The sequence below is a fragment of the Plectrocnemia conspersa genome, unplaced genomic scaffold (genome assembly GCF_051122295.1).
Source record: "Plectrocnemia conspersa isolate PC_06_02 unplaced genomic scaffold, ASM5112229v1 ptg000008l, whole genome shotgun sequence".
Classification (NCBI taxonomy): domain Eukaryota; kingdom Metazoa; phylum Arthropoda; class Insecta; order Trichoptera; family Polycentropodidae; genus Plectrocnemia; species Plectrocnemia conspersa.
In genome coordinates, this window is record NW_028277172.1 from 18,552,572 (window position 1) to 18,565,960 (window position 13,389).

Genomic DNA, 13,389 nt, shown 5'->3' on the forward strand with positions numbered 1-13,389 from the left:
TGTGTGCAGCCTAATTAGCAGTACTAGTATTATTTCAAGTACCACATAGAAGATGAATAGTATTGAACAACTCCCTAATACGCATCCATCTGTCGGATAGTATTGTTTGTTCTTATCTAAGTACTCACACTTGATGGACATCATAATTTAATCTTATTGTTCTGTTAATATTTGTTTATGTATTTTATTTATTTTTTCTGTGTTGGTGCAGTATTTAATGAATAAATAAATAAGCTCTTCAAACACTCAGATGCAAATTAATAATTGATCTGCATGATTTGCATTTTAACTAATTAATACATTGCAGATTTTAATATGATAAAAATACGTGCGGTATTCAAAAAGATAAACAAGATTCAGATCAATGACTGTTACCTGTCAATATTCCGTTATCATTTGAGTACATGTCACTTATTTGTTTAAAGATAATATTGTTCAGTAGATTTAAAAATTATGAAATACATACCTTCATATTGGATGGTTTCAGGTGCTCGTTCACCCAATTTCTAAAAGTGTTCGCTTGGATCTCGACCCATAGATCCTCCTTGCCCTTAATCTGCATCCCTTTGGCTGCTGTGCCTTCGGCACTCCTTGCCACGAGTCCTGCATGCGTGATCCTTCCAGCCGATCCATCTGGAGTGTGCACCTTGATTCCCTGATGGGTCATGCGACCCGTGGGAGACTCGGCCATCCTTCCTTCTTATCGGTCTCGTCGTTTCATGTGGTCAAGTCCTCCTCTCCGCCATTGCCTGAACAACAATAATTAAAGATTCAGTTAAAAGTGCAGTGGTTAACTCGATTCTATCATAATATGTACATGGATCGAAATGCACGCTCCGTCGGATGCGTCTAACCGTGAAAGGCCAATTATAAAATATACAGTAACATAATTAAAACGCGATTGTTTCGAAAAGAAAACTCTTTTATCGGCGCCAGTCGATCTGAGCGTGTGTGGGGCGATCTACAGTGTTCGATAAAGTATTCATATAAATGACAAAATGATATCATCGGACTACTTTTAAACCAATGAATTAAATGTGTTGTATTACTTTCTTCGTCGGCTGTTAGTAGCGTGCTTCTTATTAATCGACTATAAAATATTAATAAAATAGAAAGATGCTGTACTATTTTATGGATTCCGAATTCATTCAAGTATTATAGAACCTATTAACTCAATTAACATATCATTTACAATAGCAACACTTTCATTTAAAGACCAAGTTTCTATTCATTAAATTTAATAAAATATATGTGAGAATCATTTTACATTAGAAATGTATGTAAATTTAACGCAACGTGAAAATTGCGATGTTTGAAACATAAACTGTAAATTTCCTGAAAGAAAACGCCTGAAGTTTTAACAGCGTGAGATATCGTAAATATGCCGCATTTTATAATCTTATATGGAGCCAGTGATAAAAAGTGAGATTTTTGAGTGAAAGGGTTTTTCGTTATTTTTGTTATGTATTATTTTATATAGTACATATGTGATTTAGCTTATTTTTTGAGATTTTTTGTTACCATTTATGTATCACTTTGATATTCATTACAATTACAATACAAAATTCTTTAAAGGATCCAAAAGTCTGAATATTTTAAAGAAACTGCATTAGAATATTTTTTACTAAATTAATATTTTAACAACTGTTTTTTGCTTTTCTTAAGGCATTTAACTTTTAATGCCATATATCAAAATATATTTATTTACCAATATTACTTACAACTTCAAACTGAAATTATAAAATAAATAGTACACAAATAACTTGATATTGATTATTGACTTAAACAATTACTATAGTAAAAACAATTACTATAGTAAAGAAGTAGCCGATGTTAAATTTTCACCAGTCATAAAACTCTCCAATTACTAGGTTATTACAGTGCAAGGAAATAAACCATTATAAATTTACATATAAATGTTTTAACACGGTAACAAGATTTTCACCAATAACCGGCACATAAGAATGGCATTGCGCCAAGTTGTTCATTGTTGCATTTTTTTATAAATTGTAAATCAAGCATTACGCAGTGATTTAGTATAATAATATATGTATTAGAGAATAACAAAAAGTCTAGTGCCGCCCCAGATCATCGTTTTGGTCAGATGTTTGTTAAACTTCCCTCAATTATGAATGGTATATACGCCAGAACATTACCGTACCGAATCACTTCCTTCAGACATTTAGAACTACCACTTTGCTTTCGACTTGGAATAAGCTATGCCGCATCAATCGAGACGATCCTAATGCCTGCACTACACTCTCTGGAAGTTGCCCGAACCGAAGTTACAACTGAAGGCCGAGAGCTACGACTTCGAGTAAACGACCACTCGCAAATTTCATATGCCGTCCGGACGGAGGCCGGCAATGACGTCTGGACGGCGGCTTCTGTCACGTACAGCCCGCATATTTGCGCGTGATCGAAAAATGTGCCAAATAATCGCAATTTTTAAATTGTCATATTATTCAAATTGCGCTACTGATAATTATAAATGTTTGTGTGGGCACTCACCAATACATTATCAGTGAAAACTTTTCGGTCGTAAATATTCAATTTACGCAAAATCTTTGTCGGCTTTTGCAAAATGCCATAAGGCATAAAAATTATACTTCAGAATACGAACACCACATCTGTGACTATCCTAGAATTTGTCGCCATCGATTCTAAATAAGAATTCGTTATAGTGCGACATTTATATAAACCGATCTAGGAAAATATATAAGGATATTCAAAACGATTTTTTTAACAAAATTAAGTACCACTAATTATTTAATTTTGTATGAAAAAAATATAATAACAATATCTGTTAGAAGAATATACTATCAAAAACATAATTAATCCCTTTTGGTGCCCTAAAATATTCAAAGATGTCAGTAAGAATCTGTTGAAGTCCCCGATAAGCATGTGGTATTATAACTTGACCACGTGACCACGATGCAGCGCTCGACATGCGTGTTATCCATAGGACGCCTACGCGCATACTGAAATTGAAGCATTGAGTTACTCGTTCTATCTCAGTTTGCAAAACACCATATCATTATCTCTCTCACTCTCGTCACTTAGAAAGGGGAAGTATCTCACCGCTCGCGCTCGAAAGAGCAGCTCCGACTTCGGTCCCTTTGACTCGGATAATATGCCGACAATGTTCGGAAGCGCTCGAAACTGGCCCAGTCGACTGAATTACCCCTACTTTACCTCCCGTTCTCGGTAACCTCGGACAACTTCAGATAGATTTTAGATCGGACAGAACCGAACTCGACCGAAGTAACCCACTATATTCTCCATCCTTGGCCAACCTTGGCCAACTTGCAGGCATAAGAGTTCAACCCGGTCTTCGAAAAGACTTGGAGACTACATGACGCAGTACTATGAAGAGAACAGACATTTTAAAACTGTTGTGATTTATAATAAAAATCGCGGGCACCATCAGGCTCCACACATAAAAATATTTTTTCATGCATTGATTTACTTCTTTAACTGGTATATGCAGTCATGCGTCACCTTCCTTCGTTTATCTAACATCTTCAATTACATGATGCACTTCACAGACAAAAAGATGACAAGATGCTGTGATGCGTCCAGGAAAATCCAAACGTCTGATAACTCTACATCCGTCCTAAGCTGAAACCGAAAAAACGCAGCCTTTTACAGTCACACAGAGTCGATCCCACGCCGTTCGATGGCGTCATCTTTACGCGATGACGATGCGAAGCGATTTACACACAGAGGCGTCATGTCATGAGCCAACGTTATTCGTCAACATTGTGAACACAACTTAAAAAACAACCTTACTAGTCGGGTGTATGTCTGCTCAGAATCGGCTCGCAGGTTTGGTCGGCTTCAGTGGCAGGTATTTGATGCGGACGAATTTCGATCTTTTGGCCTTGCGCTCAGCGTCCAAAGTCACTTGAGATGCGACCAGAAAGAATATGGCCGCCAGCGAGCCGTCCATCTTTAGTGAAAACGTCGAGCGTTTTTCACGGGCGTTGCCAACTTAAAAAATACGTTTACGTTCAAATCGAAAGCGCGCAATCAACTCGACGCGAGCGTAGGTACTACGAACCTCACCGAACTGACTTGTATCGGTGTTTTTGTGGTTTAAATGTATGTGTTATTATTAACCAATACATAGGTATTTCAAAGACGCTAATGATTTAGAGAACGAATAAAAAATGGCGCCAATGTCGTGTGAATTTAACAACCGGCCGATTGTTTTACACGGTATATAATGAAATTTTAACAATATGTACAAGGCCGTATAAATTTTAAAGCTATAGTAATTTAATTAACAATGCTTTTTAAAATTACTGTGCATAATGGAGTTAATGTTTTTTTCTATATAAGTAAGTATATGCATTATATTTTGACATGGCAATAATGACACATTACAGCCAGGAAACGCTTTTAAATCGCCCCTATGACACATGTACTGTGTTATGTTTTGCATTGATAATATTTTTATCGTACAAAATTAATGGCAGCCTAAATATGAATTATTGTCGATGGCTATTTGGAAGAAAGTTTTAAGTGCATTGATGGCAATTCTTTCAAATATCTTTTGACTAAAAATATAAAAATATCACTTAAGAAACAAATCTACGATAGAGAATTATAGGTACAATTTAATTAGTACGAGTTACAGTGTTCGAAATCATATTTCATAAGTAATTTATTGATCAACAGCATGGTTTTTGTGTATCAAGATCAGTAGCAATAAATCTGCTGTTTTTTGTGTCGATTTAAGTAAGCAAATAGGTGTCATTTACACTGATTTTGAAAATGCGTTACAACGGAGTAAAATCTGTACCAACTGAGTAAGTCAATCAGATAAAATGAATACCTACAAGTAAGTATTAACTACCAGACTAAAAGTCTGAAAATTGGTGATATCTATATTAATAATTAGAAATTATTATGTGTAATATAATTTATAACCAATAAATGTCATTACAGCCAGCACTATTTTTTTATAATAGCGCATTTTTTATAAATGAAAATTCAAGTGCCGCTGCGGGGCTCGAACCCTCAACTTCAGAGATACTAGTATGAGACGTTACGGACTACGCTATTCCGTCCTTAATGACTTATTTCTTAAAAATATTGATGGGTTTGGATTTTCGTATAAAATATTTATTTTTTAATCACGGTTTTCAATTCATCATTAATACGTTTAATACTGTTCAGTGACTATTATTTTTGTTTTTGAGGGATAAGGGATTTTTCTAGAGTGGAAGTAAAAGTTTGGGAGTCAGTGATGTTTTTTTTTAATATTTCGGTTTTATTAAAATTTATAGTATTTCATTAAATGACAAATTAAAGGGTGTGGGGCTCCTAAATGAAGTCTCTGAAACTCTTTCTTGGACTATGTTGTGAATTCAAAGCTGTAAAAGGCCTTCCATTGTCACTGATGAATTCATTGAAAAAACATTTGATAGGCGTTAAGCGATCTATATATTTAATGAAAAATGTTGTGTCATGTACTATATTAACAAGTGTCCAGAACTGATTTACCGAAAGATTAGGCAATTTGGCAGGGTTATCAAAAAATATAGTAGTTGCGAGACTTCTACGGCTTACTAAATGAGTTTTTAAGTATCATAAATAAAAGTAGAACAACTTAGTCGTAAAATAGATTTGGTATTCAGAGGATCTCGCGCACATGCTTACATATGTATAAATTCAAAGCTGTGGAAGGCCATCTGTTGTCACTGATGAATTCATTGAAAAATCATTTATAGGCGTTAAGCGAACTATAAATTTAATTTAAAATATTTTTTCATTAAGTATATTAACAAGTGTCATTAAGTATATTAACAAAGATTATGGCATTTGTCAGGGATGTCAAAAAAGGGAGTAGTTGCGAGACTTTATCATAAATAAAGGTAAAAAAGTCAGTCGTAAAATATATTTGATATTCAGAGGATCCTTCGCACATGCATACATATGTATGTATGCAAAGTAAAAATATGTGATTGATATAATATATTATATTAGTATACAGTATAAAATGACACAAATGTTTGCTACACCTGGGACGAGTGCAAGGTGAATATATACGAGATGAATTCGGTGACCTTGAACGTAGCCCATGGATGCGTTCAATGTCATTCTGTATTCTATATAGACTGCCATGATTTTGTTTATCTGACATAAATAGATGTATGAGCATTGTGTTTTGTGTTAATAATATCAGTGTAATTTTAAGCATCCGTTGCGGTTTCAACAGATAGCGAATTTTATTTGAATATAAACAAATAGTAACCAAATTTAACTGTAAATTTAGCCTAAATTATAATATGTATTAGGTATTGAAGTGAATTATCTCGTTTCTGTAGAAATACACAATCATTAGTCAAAAGCAAAATATATTATATTGAAACAAAAATCACGCAAAAAAAAATCCTTGGTAAAAAGATAAAAGTATTAATGATAAACTAGATATCTATATGTGATGTGAAAATGGAAGACAATTAAATATATATACCTGTATTAATTTTTGATTTTTAGACAATTAAATACATATAACACAATAGTGCTGCCTTATGTATTTAATTGTTTAGCAATTTTTTGATTCTAGTATGTTGCAGAGCAGAGGAATAAAAAAAACAATTCTAATATTAAAATAAATATTGAAGTATAAAAAATAAACATAAAAAGAGGAATATGAAGTATGAGTGTATTGTAAAAATATAGTACATAATATATATAGATCATACAGTACCAGAAATATAGAGGATTTGATCACATTTACTAGTAGGGTAAAAAATGTGTTATATAATACTTCATACTAAATTACATATTGGAATATAACAGATTAAACACATACTTATTATAAAAATAATTGATATGTTGTAAAGTTTCTGTGACTATGACAGAACCATTGCTGTCGAAATATAGACGCAATGAAAATCGAAAATATCCAGAAGATTTTTAAAGGTTTAAAATACCACCCAAAAGTGTAAAAACCATCCCAGTCAAACGACTTTTACATAGATATTTTTTTGTATTATATATTAATAATTAATCATATACAAATTACACTACGTACTTAGCCACGCAGTAGAGATTTTCTAAATTTTAAATTAAATACTATTTCACAAAGAATTTTACAAATTAATTGAAAGTTGTAACAAGATTTATAGACGCTTAGCGAGAAGAAAAATCAAGGGAATATGTTAAAATTTGATGTACGATAGAAATTTATTAACTGGTGAAAAAAGTTGCGTTTTTTTATTTAAACTTTTTTTATAAGTATTTTTCTTCATGCTTTATATTTTAATGATTTTTGTGTGAAACTTGAAAGGCAGGAAAACGTTTCTGAGTAGTGGCGTAGCTAGTGGACCGCCCCAGGCGGCACTTACTTGGGGCGGCATTTTCGCGATGGAAGGACCGTTCGTGTAGAGTGGTTCTTAAACTGAACGCGCTAAAATATATACATATATTTACAAATAGCTAAGAACAAAGTTGAATATGTGAATAAAATAAACAAAAATGCTGATTTTATGACCCGGCCGGACATATAATGCCGGCATAGATTAAATTTTTTTGGCTGACCGAAAATTTGGTCAGTTTCTTAGAATCAGTAAAAGTCGAAGTTAGACCAAATAATCCTCATTGTTTATTCGAGTCAAGCACGTGCTAAAATAATGAAATGCTTAATAACTTCATCAAGCTTGATATGCTTCATCAAACTTAAAAATTATTTTGCACATTTTTTATGTGCATATGAAGACATTCATTAAGTTACAGATGTTTGGGAAGGTCAGATTTTGTATTAAATAATTGTATGGGGAGAGGGGGGGCAACGTTAAGGATTTTCCCGGGCGGCACAAGCGCTATGGCACAGTTTATCACTAACTTTAGTTCAGTCCTGAGATATCCACCAGTGGAGCTCATACCAAATCGACACAGACCTTTACGATCGCCAGAACTGGTTCAGCCAGGTCGTTAACTCTGAATCACCAAGAGTTTACTTGAGCATCGAGTGCAAAAAGATATTAATAGATCAATTTAAACATATAGCCCAAATTTGTACATATACAACATCAACTGTTGTTGGAATTTGGGCAAACAAGCATTTGTATCACCTAAAAGTTTATTTAATAACATAATTTGTCTACAACATTATATTAGTCTATAAAAAATAACGAGTATGGTATCAGACGATTAAACAAATCGTCTAGCGACACGCAACTATTATAACATATGTTATTATTCAGTTTATAAAAAAATAACATGTACCAACCTATGCTCGTTCTTTTAAATTACAGTTTAAATCAATCACATACATGTGTCAGTAATATAATTTAAATAAAAAAATATCCAACAGAGAAAGCTTGTTGCAAAACACTCGTTGATTTCGGACAGCGATCATTAAATTAATATAAAATACTATCGGTAACACACTGACTGACATATACACACATGGGATAACTGCATTATCGCCTCCATCGATTTATACACTTAACGGTATGAGTTGTAGCATAGGGTTATTAAGATTACTATTGCAGCACAGCTTCAATAATAGACTGGACCGGTTTAGAGACTGAGAATTTTTCCGATAATTTCCAAACGATTATAGCATATAATATATTTCTGATGTACGCGTACCGCTCGTTGGCCTCGTCTGATTCATCTTTAAAAATGCACACACGATGAGCCGCTGTTACGTATTGGATTCCATTGGCAGAAAATGCCATATTGGCCATGAAGAAAAACGTTGTTTTCAAGGTGTTTACACACATGCCATTCGAGTCTAGTTGATGGCATATTTTTGGGTGATTTGAAAAGATTCACGTTTATTTAGCAAATATTTAAGAATTCTCTGTATTTATTTTAATCAAGTGTCTGCTTGTAAGCAGCTCTTGTAGTAGCATATGTGTTGCAGATAATGGATTGAGCTAAGCCTTCCCATCATGGCAAATATTTATTTGCTTTAGCCATCTTTTGTCTACAATATATTGCAACGTGGTAGTCATAATAATTTTTATTAGATATAAAAAGCCTCAGGCTTTTCTTTTAATATATAAATCAGAGATCTTATATAAAAATTCAGTTTATTGATCTTAATTAGAAAACAAAAAGGCTATTCGAATACGGGAGGATTAAGCCTAGGCATTTACATGAAAATCAGACTATTTATTTACAGGTTCAGTAATAAATTTAATATAATAAAATACTAATAAATAAATTTTATTAATATAAAATATAAAACAGTATTTCGTGCGCGTTTCATAGATATTGTTGTACCTCACTCATTCATCATAACTAACGCCTATAACGCATTTTCCGTTATTCGTTCATGACATTGCACAATAGCTAACGAACGGGAGCATTTCGTAACTCCATCTCCGATTCTATGTAGTTAATAGATTTATAGCGATACCTCCTACGTCTACAATGTGTGTGAAAAAAATGTCGATCGATATCTAGAAAGTCACACATGGACATGATCGCTGTATGCTTTAATAATGATGTCGTGTCCATAAAACCGGCGTGTGTCTTTGCATAACGATTTTCGTCAACTAGCAACCGACAGGAAGGCGACAAAACGTGATAACCGCCTCTGCGCCTTTTATAAGGTTTCGGTTATAGTGATAACTATGAATGGTGTGGCAATGAAGAAGTTTAAGTGACTTCTGGAAGTTCCATTTTGGCAACTGTGCCTAATCTATCTAAGCTTAGTAACTATTCAATCATTACAAAAAAATTTTAACTTATACGATCAAATTATATGTTTTAAAAAAAATTGTGATACTTGTAATCTTTACTAATGAATTAGTAATTGCTTTTGGAAGTGCTCAGCACCAGTAAAAAATACAGTAACTATTCTTAGGTTGCTAGTGTAAAAAGAGAAGGCAAAATAGTTTATTCGATCACATCACCATAAAATATTATTGAGTAAAAATTCTAAACGAGTCCACGGAATATTATTTACTAGTAATAGCAATGTAAGAAATTATTTTATCATAGGAAGTATAGCGCCCAGCTATAATAGTCTATGCACTTTAAGCACAAATTTATTTACAGCTCTTATAAGATTTCCAAAAAAAAACAAACAATATTCAAATAAATCTTGGGTCAAAGTGGTCATGCGTTACATTCACACGCACGCACATTAGAGATTCCAAAAAACCAGTTTGTTGGACCACTGTGTGGAGAAAATTGGAAAATATTGCCACTTTACCTATTTTCATCATACAATTCCGCGTTCTCGGCGGATGTTTCTCAAAAAGCAGCTGAGAAAACATATTCTGTTAAAGTTTACTTATTGAAATCAACGCGACACGAGTATTATTAATTTGCAAAAAATATTTACGTATATGGAAACTGGATAATATCTTATTTCTTAACGTTTATGGTATATTGTAGCAATAAAGTATTAAATGAATCTATCAACCATATGTAATGGTTTTCTTTAGTTGTACATACAAATTGATAGCCATATTGCGCAAACGCCCAAAGGACTCGAACGCGCATTCAAACGCCAAACCCGCTTTTAGGCAAACTAGGATGTGTCAGCAACTACTCTACATTTTAATAAGCAGCTCTTTGTTATTCTCAAAACACAATTCCGCCCACGCAGAATATACCTATCATCGTATGAGGACATTCCGCGAATGCTTAAAATAAAAAATATCTCAATGACGACATATACCTACTCAAATTTTAGGCGCATAACATTCACATTCCATATAAGAACATAGTCGGATGTCATAACGTTATTATATCACAAATATTAAATTAAATTTAAATGAAAAAAGGCGATACGTAAATGGGGTGCTTTAAGTTTTTCCATTCATTCATTCATTCATTCGTCTATTTATCAGTGCTCGATTTGGCCCAATTAGCTAATTGTACGTGCATACATAATCGAGCTATAAATATTCATTTTTTATAATTATTAGCATTGACAATCTGAATTGCGGTCATGCATTTTTAAATGAAAATTAAATGTGTGCGATCATGAAAGTGAAAATTTGCATATCGCCGCCATTGAATTTATGGTATTTGACGAGTTTGAATATTATTTTGTTCTTTGATGCATTTTTTTTGTTACGTTCAAGGTGAGCGAGATGGATCGTCTTTCAAAAGTCCTTTGAAAAAAAACACCACGTGTGTTCGAAACAATACGCAGAGTTCAAGGTCGAGGGTAATAATAACTTAAAAAGTGAAGAATACATACGTTTTTATCGCTGGTGATTGTAAAACCATACGATTATTAAAATTAGCACTGACGTAAACTTAAAAATAATCACTTGTAATTTATTTTTTAGTTAATGTTTGCGTTCGTAAAATATTAAAACTGATCGCAGCGGTAAACAACGGAGCACGAACGTCCGACACAAGCCAGAACCTCACGACGTCTGCCTCCATGTTTTGTAAACAAGCGAGGTCGTTTTGCCGGCACTTATGCGCATGCGCGCATTAAACTAAAAGTTGCTCGTTAATCTTCCGTTGTTTGAAACAAGAGTTATCGCGCATGCGCCTAGCCTATCTTTTTTAATATTATTCATAACATTTTATCTTACTTTAGCTTAGCGTGGCATTCATAGTTCGACATATTAAATTACGTTATAAAAATGCACTTTACTAAAATATTTATTTTATTTAGCTATAGCACCTGATGGTACTTTCCTGATATCGGGGGAGGGGTAGATTTATTTAAAAAAATATTTATTTTGTAGGGGCCTATTTATATATATTTATTTTGATTTCATATTGGCCAAAACATGGCGGCGCTGTGGTATCACGGGGCATAACGAATACTCTTCTCGTGGCAAATCTGTTGGGCTCGCATACCGGTGCGTGCCCGCGCATCGTCCACTCAAACACTTAATTTTTAACATGTAACTGTAATAATATTCAATAAAAATACTACTACAATCTGTGTCTATTTGACACCCGTCACCTTCCGTCGCCAAAATTTATTTAGCTTATTCATTTTATGTATTTATATACAATTAAAAATTACATTTTTAAGTAGATTCCTTGCAGAGAATTATAAATGGGGTGTTCAGTGTTCTGACCAACGCTCGCTCGCTACCTTTCGTTCGCACCTAACCTGTTTAATATCATTTAAATCGTATTTATGTAAAAATACGTTGTTTTCCTACATATGGACGACATCTGGGGAGGGGCAGGTATAGGTATTTACCCTCCTTTGAATTTGGCCAGAAAATGTATGTCACTTATTGAAATCCTAAATAACAGTCTATCCCAGAAATATTTTTAAAAATATATCATTTCAGTGAAACCATATCGGAATACATTTTCACCGGTAGATATATATTTTTACCAGTAAAAATATAATTTATCTGGCAGGTGGTAGTAAAATTATAAGATAACATTTACATTAACATTATATTTTCACTAGTAAAGTCCAAATACATTTACGTCACCAGTAGATATGTCTATATATTTCTACTAGCAAAAAATATTGTATAACTGATAGGCGCTAGTGAAATTTTATGCTGCTCTAAAATGTCTATGAAATTCAATTTGACAGTTGCAAAACGTCCATTTGCTGTTCAAACCCTAACCTAACCTAATGAAAGTTCTAAAACTAATCATAGTGCGGAAGAAAACGTGTAGACAGAAGTTGTATCTCGCATATTGCTCCATAGTTTGTCTGCACTTAGATAATACACTATGTTTTTAAAATATGATAGCTATTCTTACTATGGACTTCTGGTGTAAGAGTGTCGGTCAAGGTATATTCAAACCGAATTTTGGGCAATAAAAGGGCGCAAAAACCATTAACACTTCTCAAAAGTCAAAAATCGTATGAGGAAAAGGCACAATAAATTTGACCCCGGATAACAGGACAGTACCAATCTGACGACCATTAGTTGACAGGTTTACCCAATGCGTCATGTTGGTCTTTATTTAAAATAGTATTGTATTCTTACTTTAAATGCACACCTAAAAGAGAGGTAAACAATCTTACATAATCTCATTTCATTTTAGTTATCGCCGAGAACATTTTTGTATCTGGTAAGTTCAATGATTCGTGTATGAGGAGCGCTCTTGAGCTGCATCGGTGAGTTAAAAAGTTTTTCAAAAGACAGCAGTTGAAAATCGTAGACCATCGACAGATTTTTTGACACAACTTCTTAGTAACTTTACAGTCAGTCAACAATACTATGAATTGTATCCTAACGCTCTTAGTAAAAAGAGCCACTAGGATACAAATATACGATTCGTACTCCATCTTGTAAATATATCCGAGAAATTTTCTCTGAATTATTCTCACATACTTCACTTTGCTAAGATTATTGATACTAGAGCCATATTTAAGGATGCTACGAGCTAGCTTATCGTACAGAACGTGGATTAGCAATAAAATGTTAAAATGACATGTGCTCCTTTAAGAGAAAAATAATCGTG

General features: G+C 33.4%; 1 protein-coding gene across 2 annotated transcripts in view; it reads right to left on the reverse strand.

Annotated features, from left to right (window-relative positions):
• The window catches only part of jbug (filamin-type immunoglobulin domains fbug), a 59,405-nt gene extending 48,037 nt beyond the window's left edge, over window positions 1-11,368 (reverse strand). For both annotated transcript variants that reach the window (XM_088190863.1, XM_088190866.1), the window contains exons 1-2: window positions 11,186-11,368; window positions 467-749 (exon numbers count right to left, since the gene is read on the reverse strand). In XM_088190863.1, coding sequence (XP_088046989.1) covers window positions 467-691 — 225 coding nt within the window. In that variant the 5' untranslated portion in view covers window positions 692-749; window positions 11,186-11,368. The remainder of the gene's footprint in view (window positions 1-466; window positions 750-11,185) is intronic.
• Between the last annotated feature and the right edge of the window lie 2,021 nt (window positions 11,369-13,389).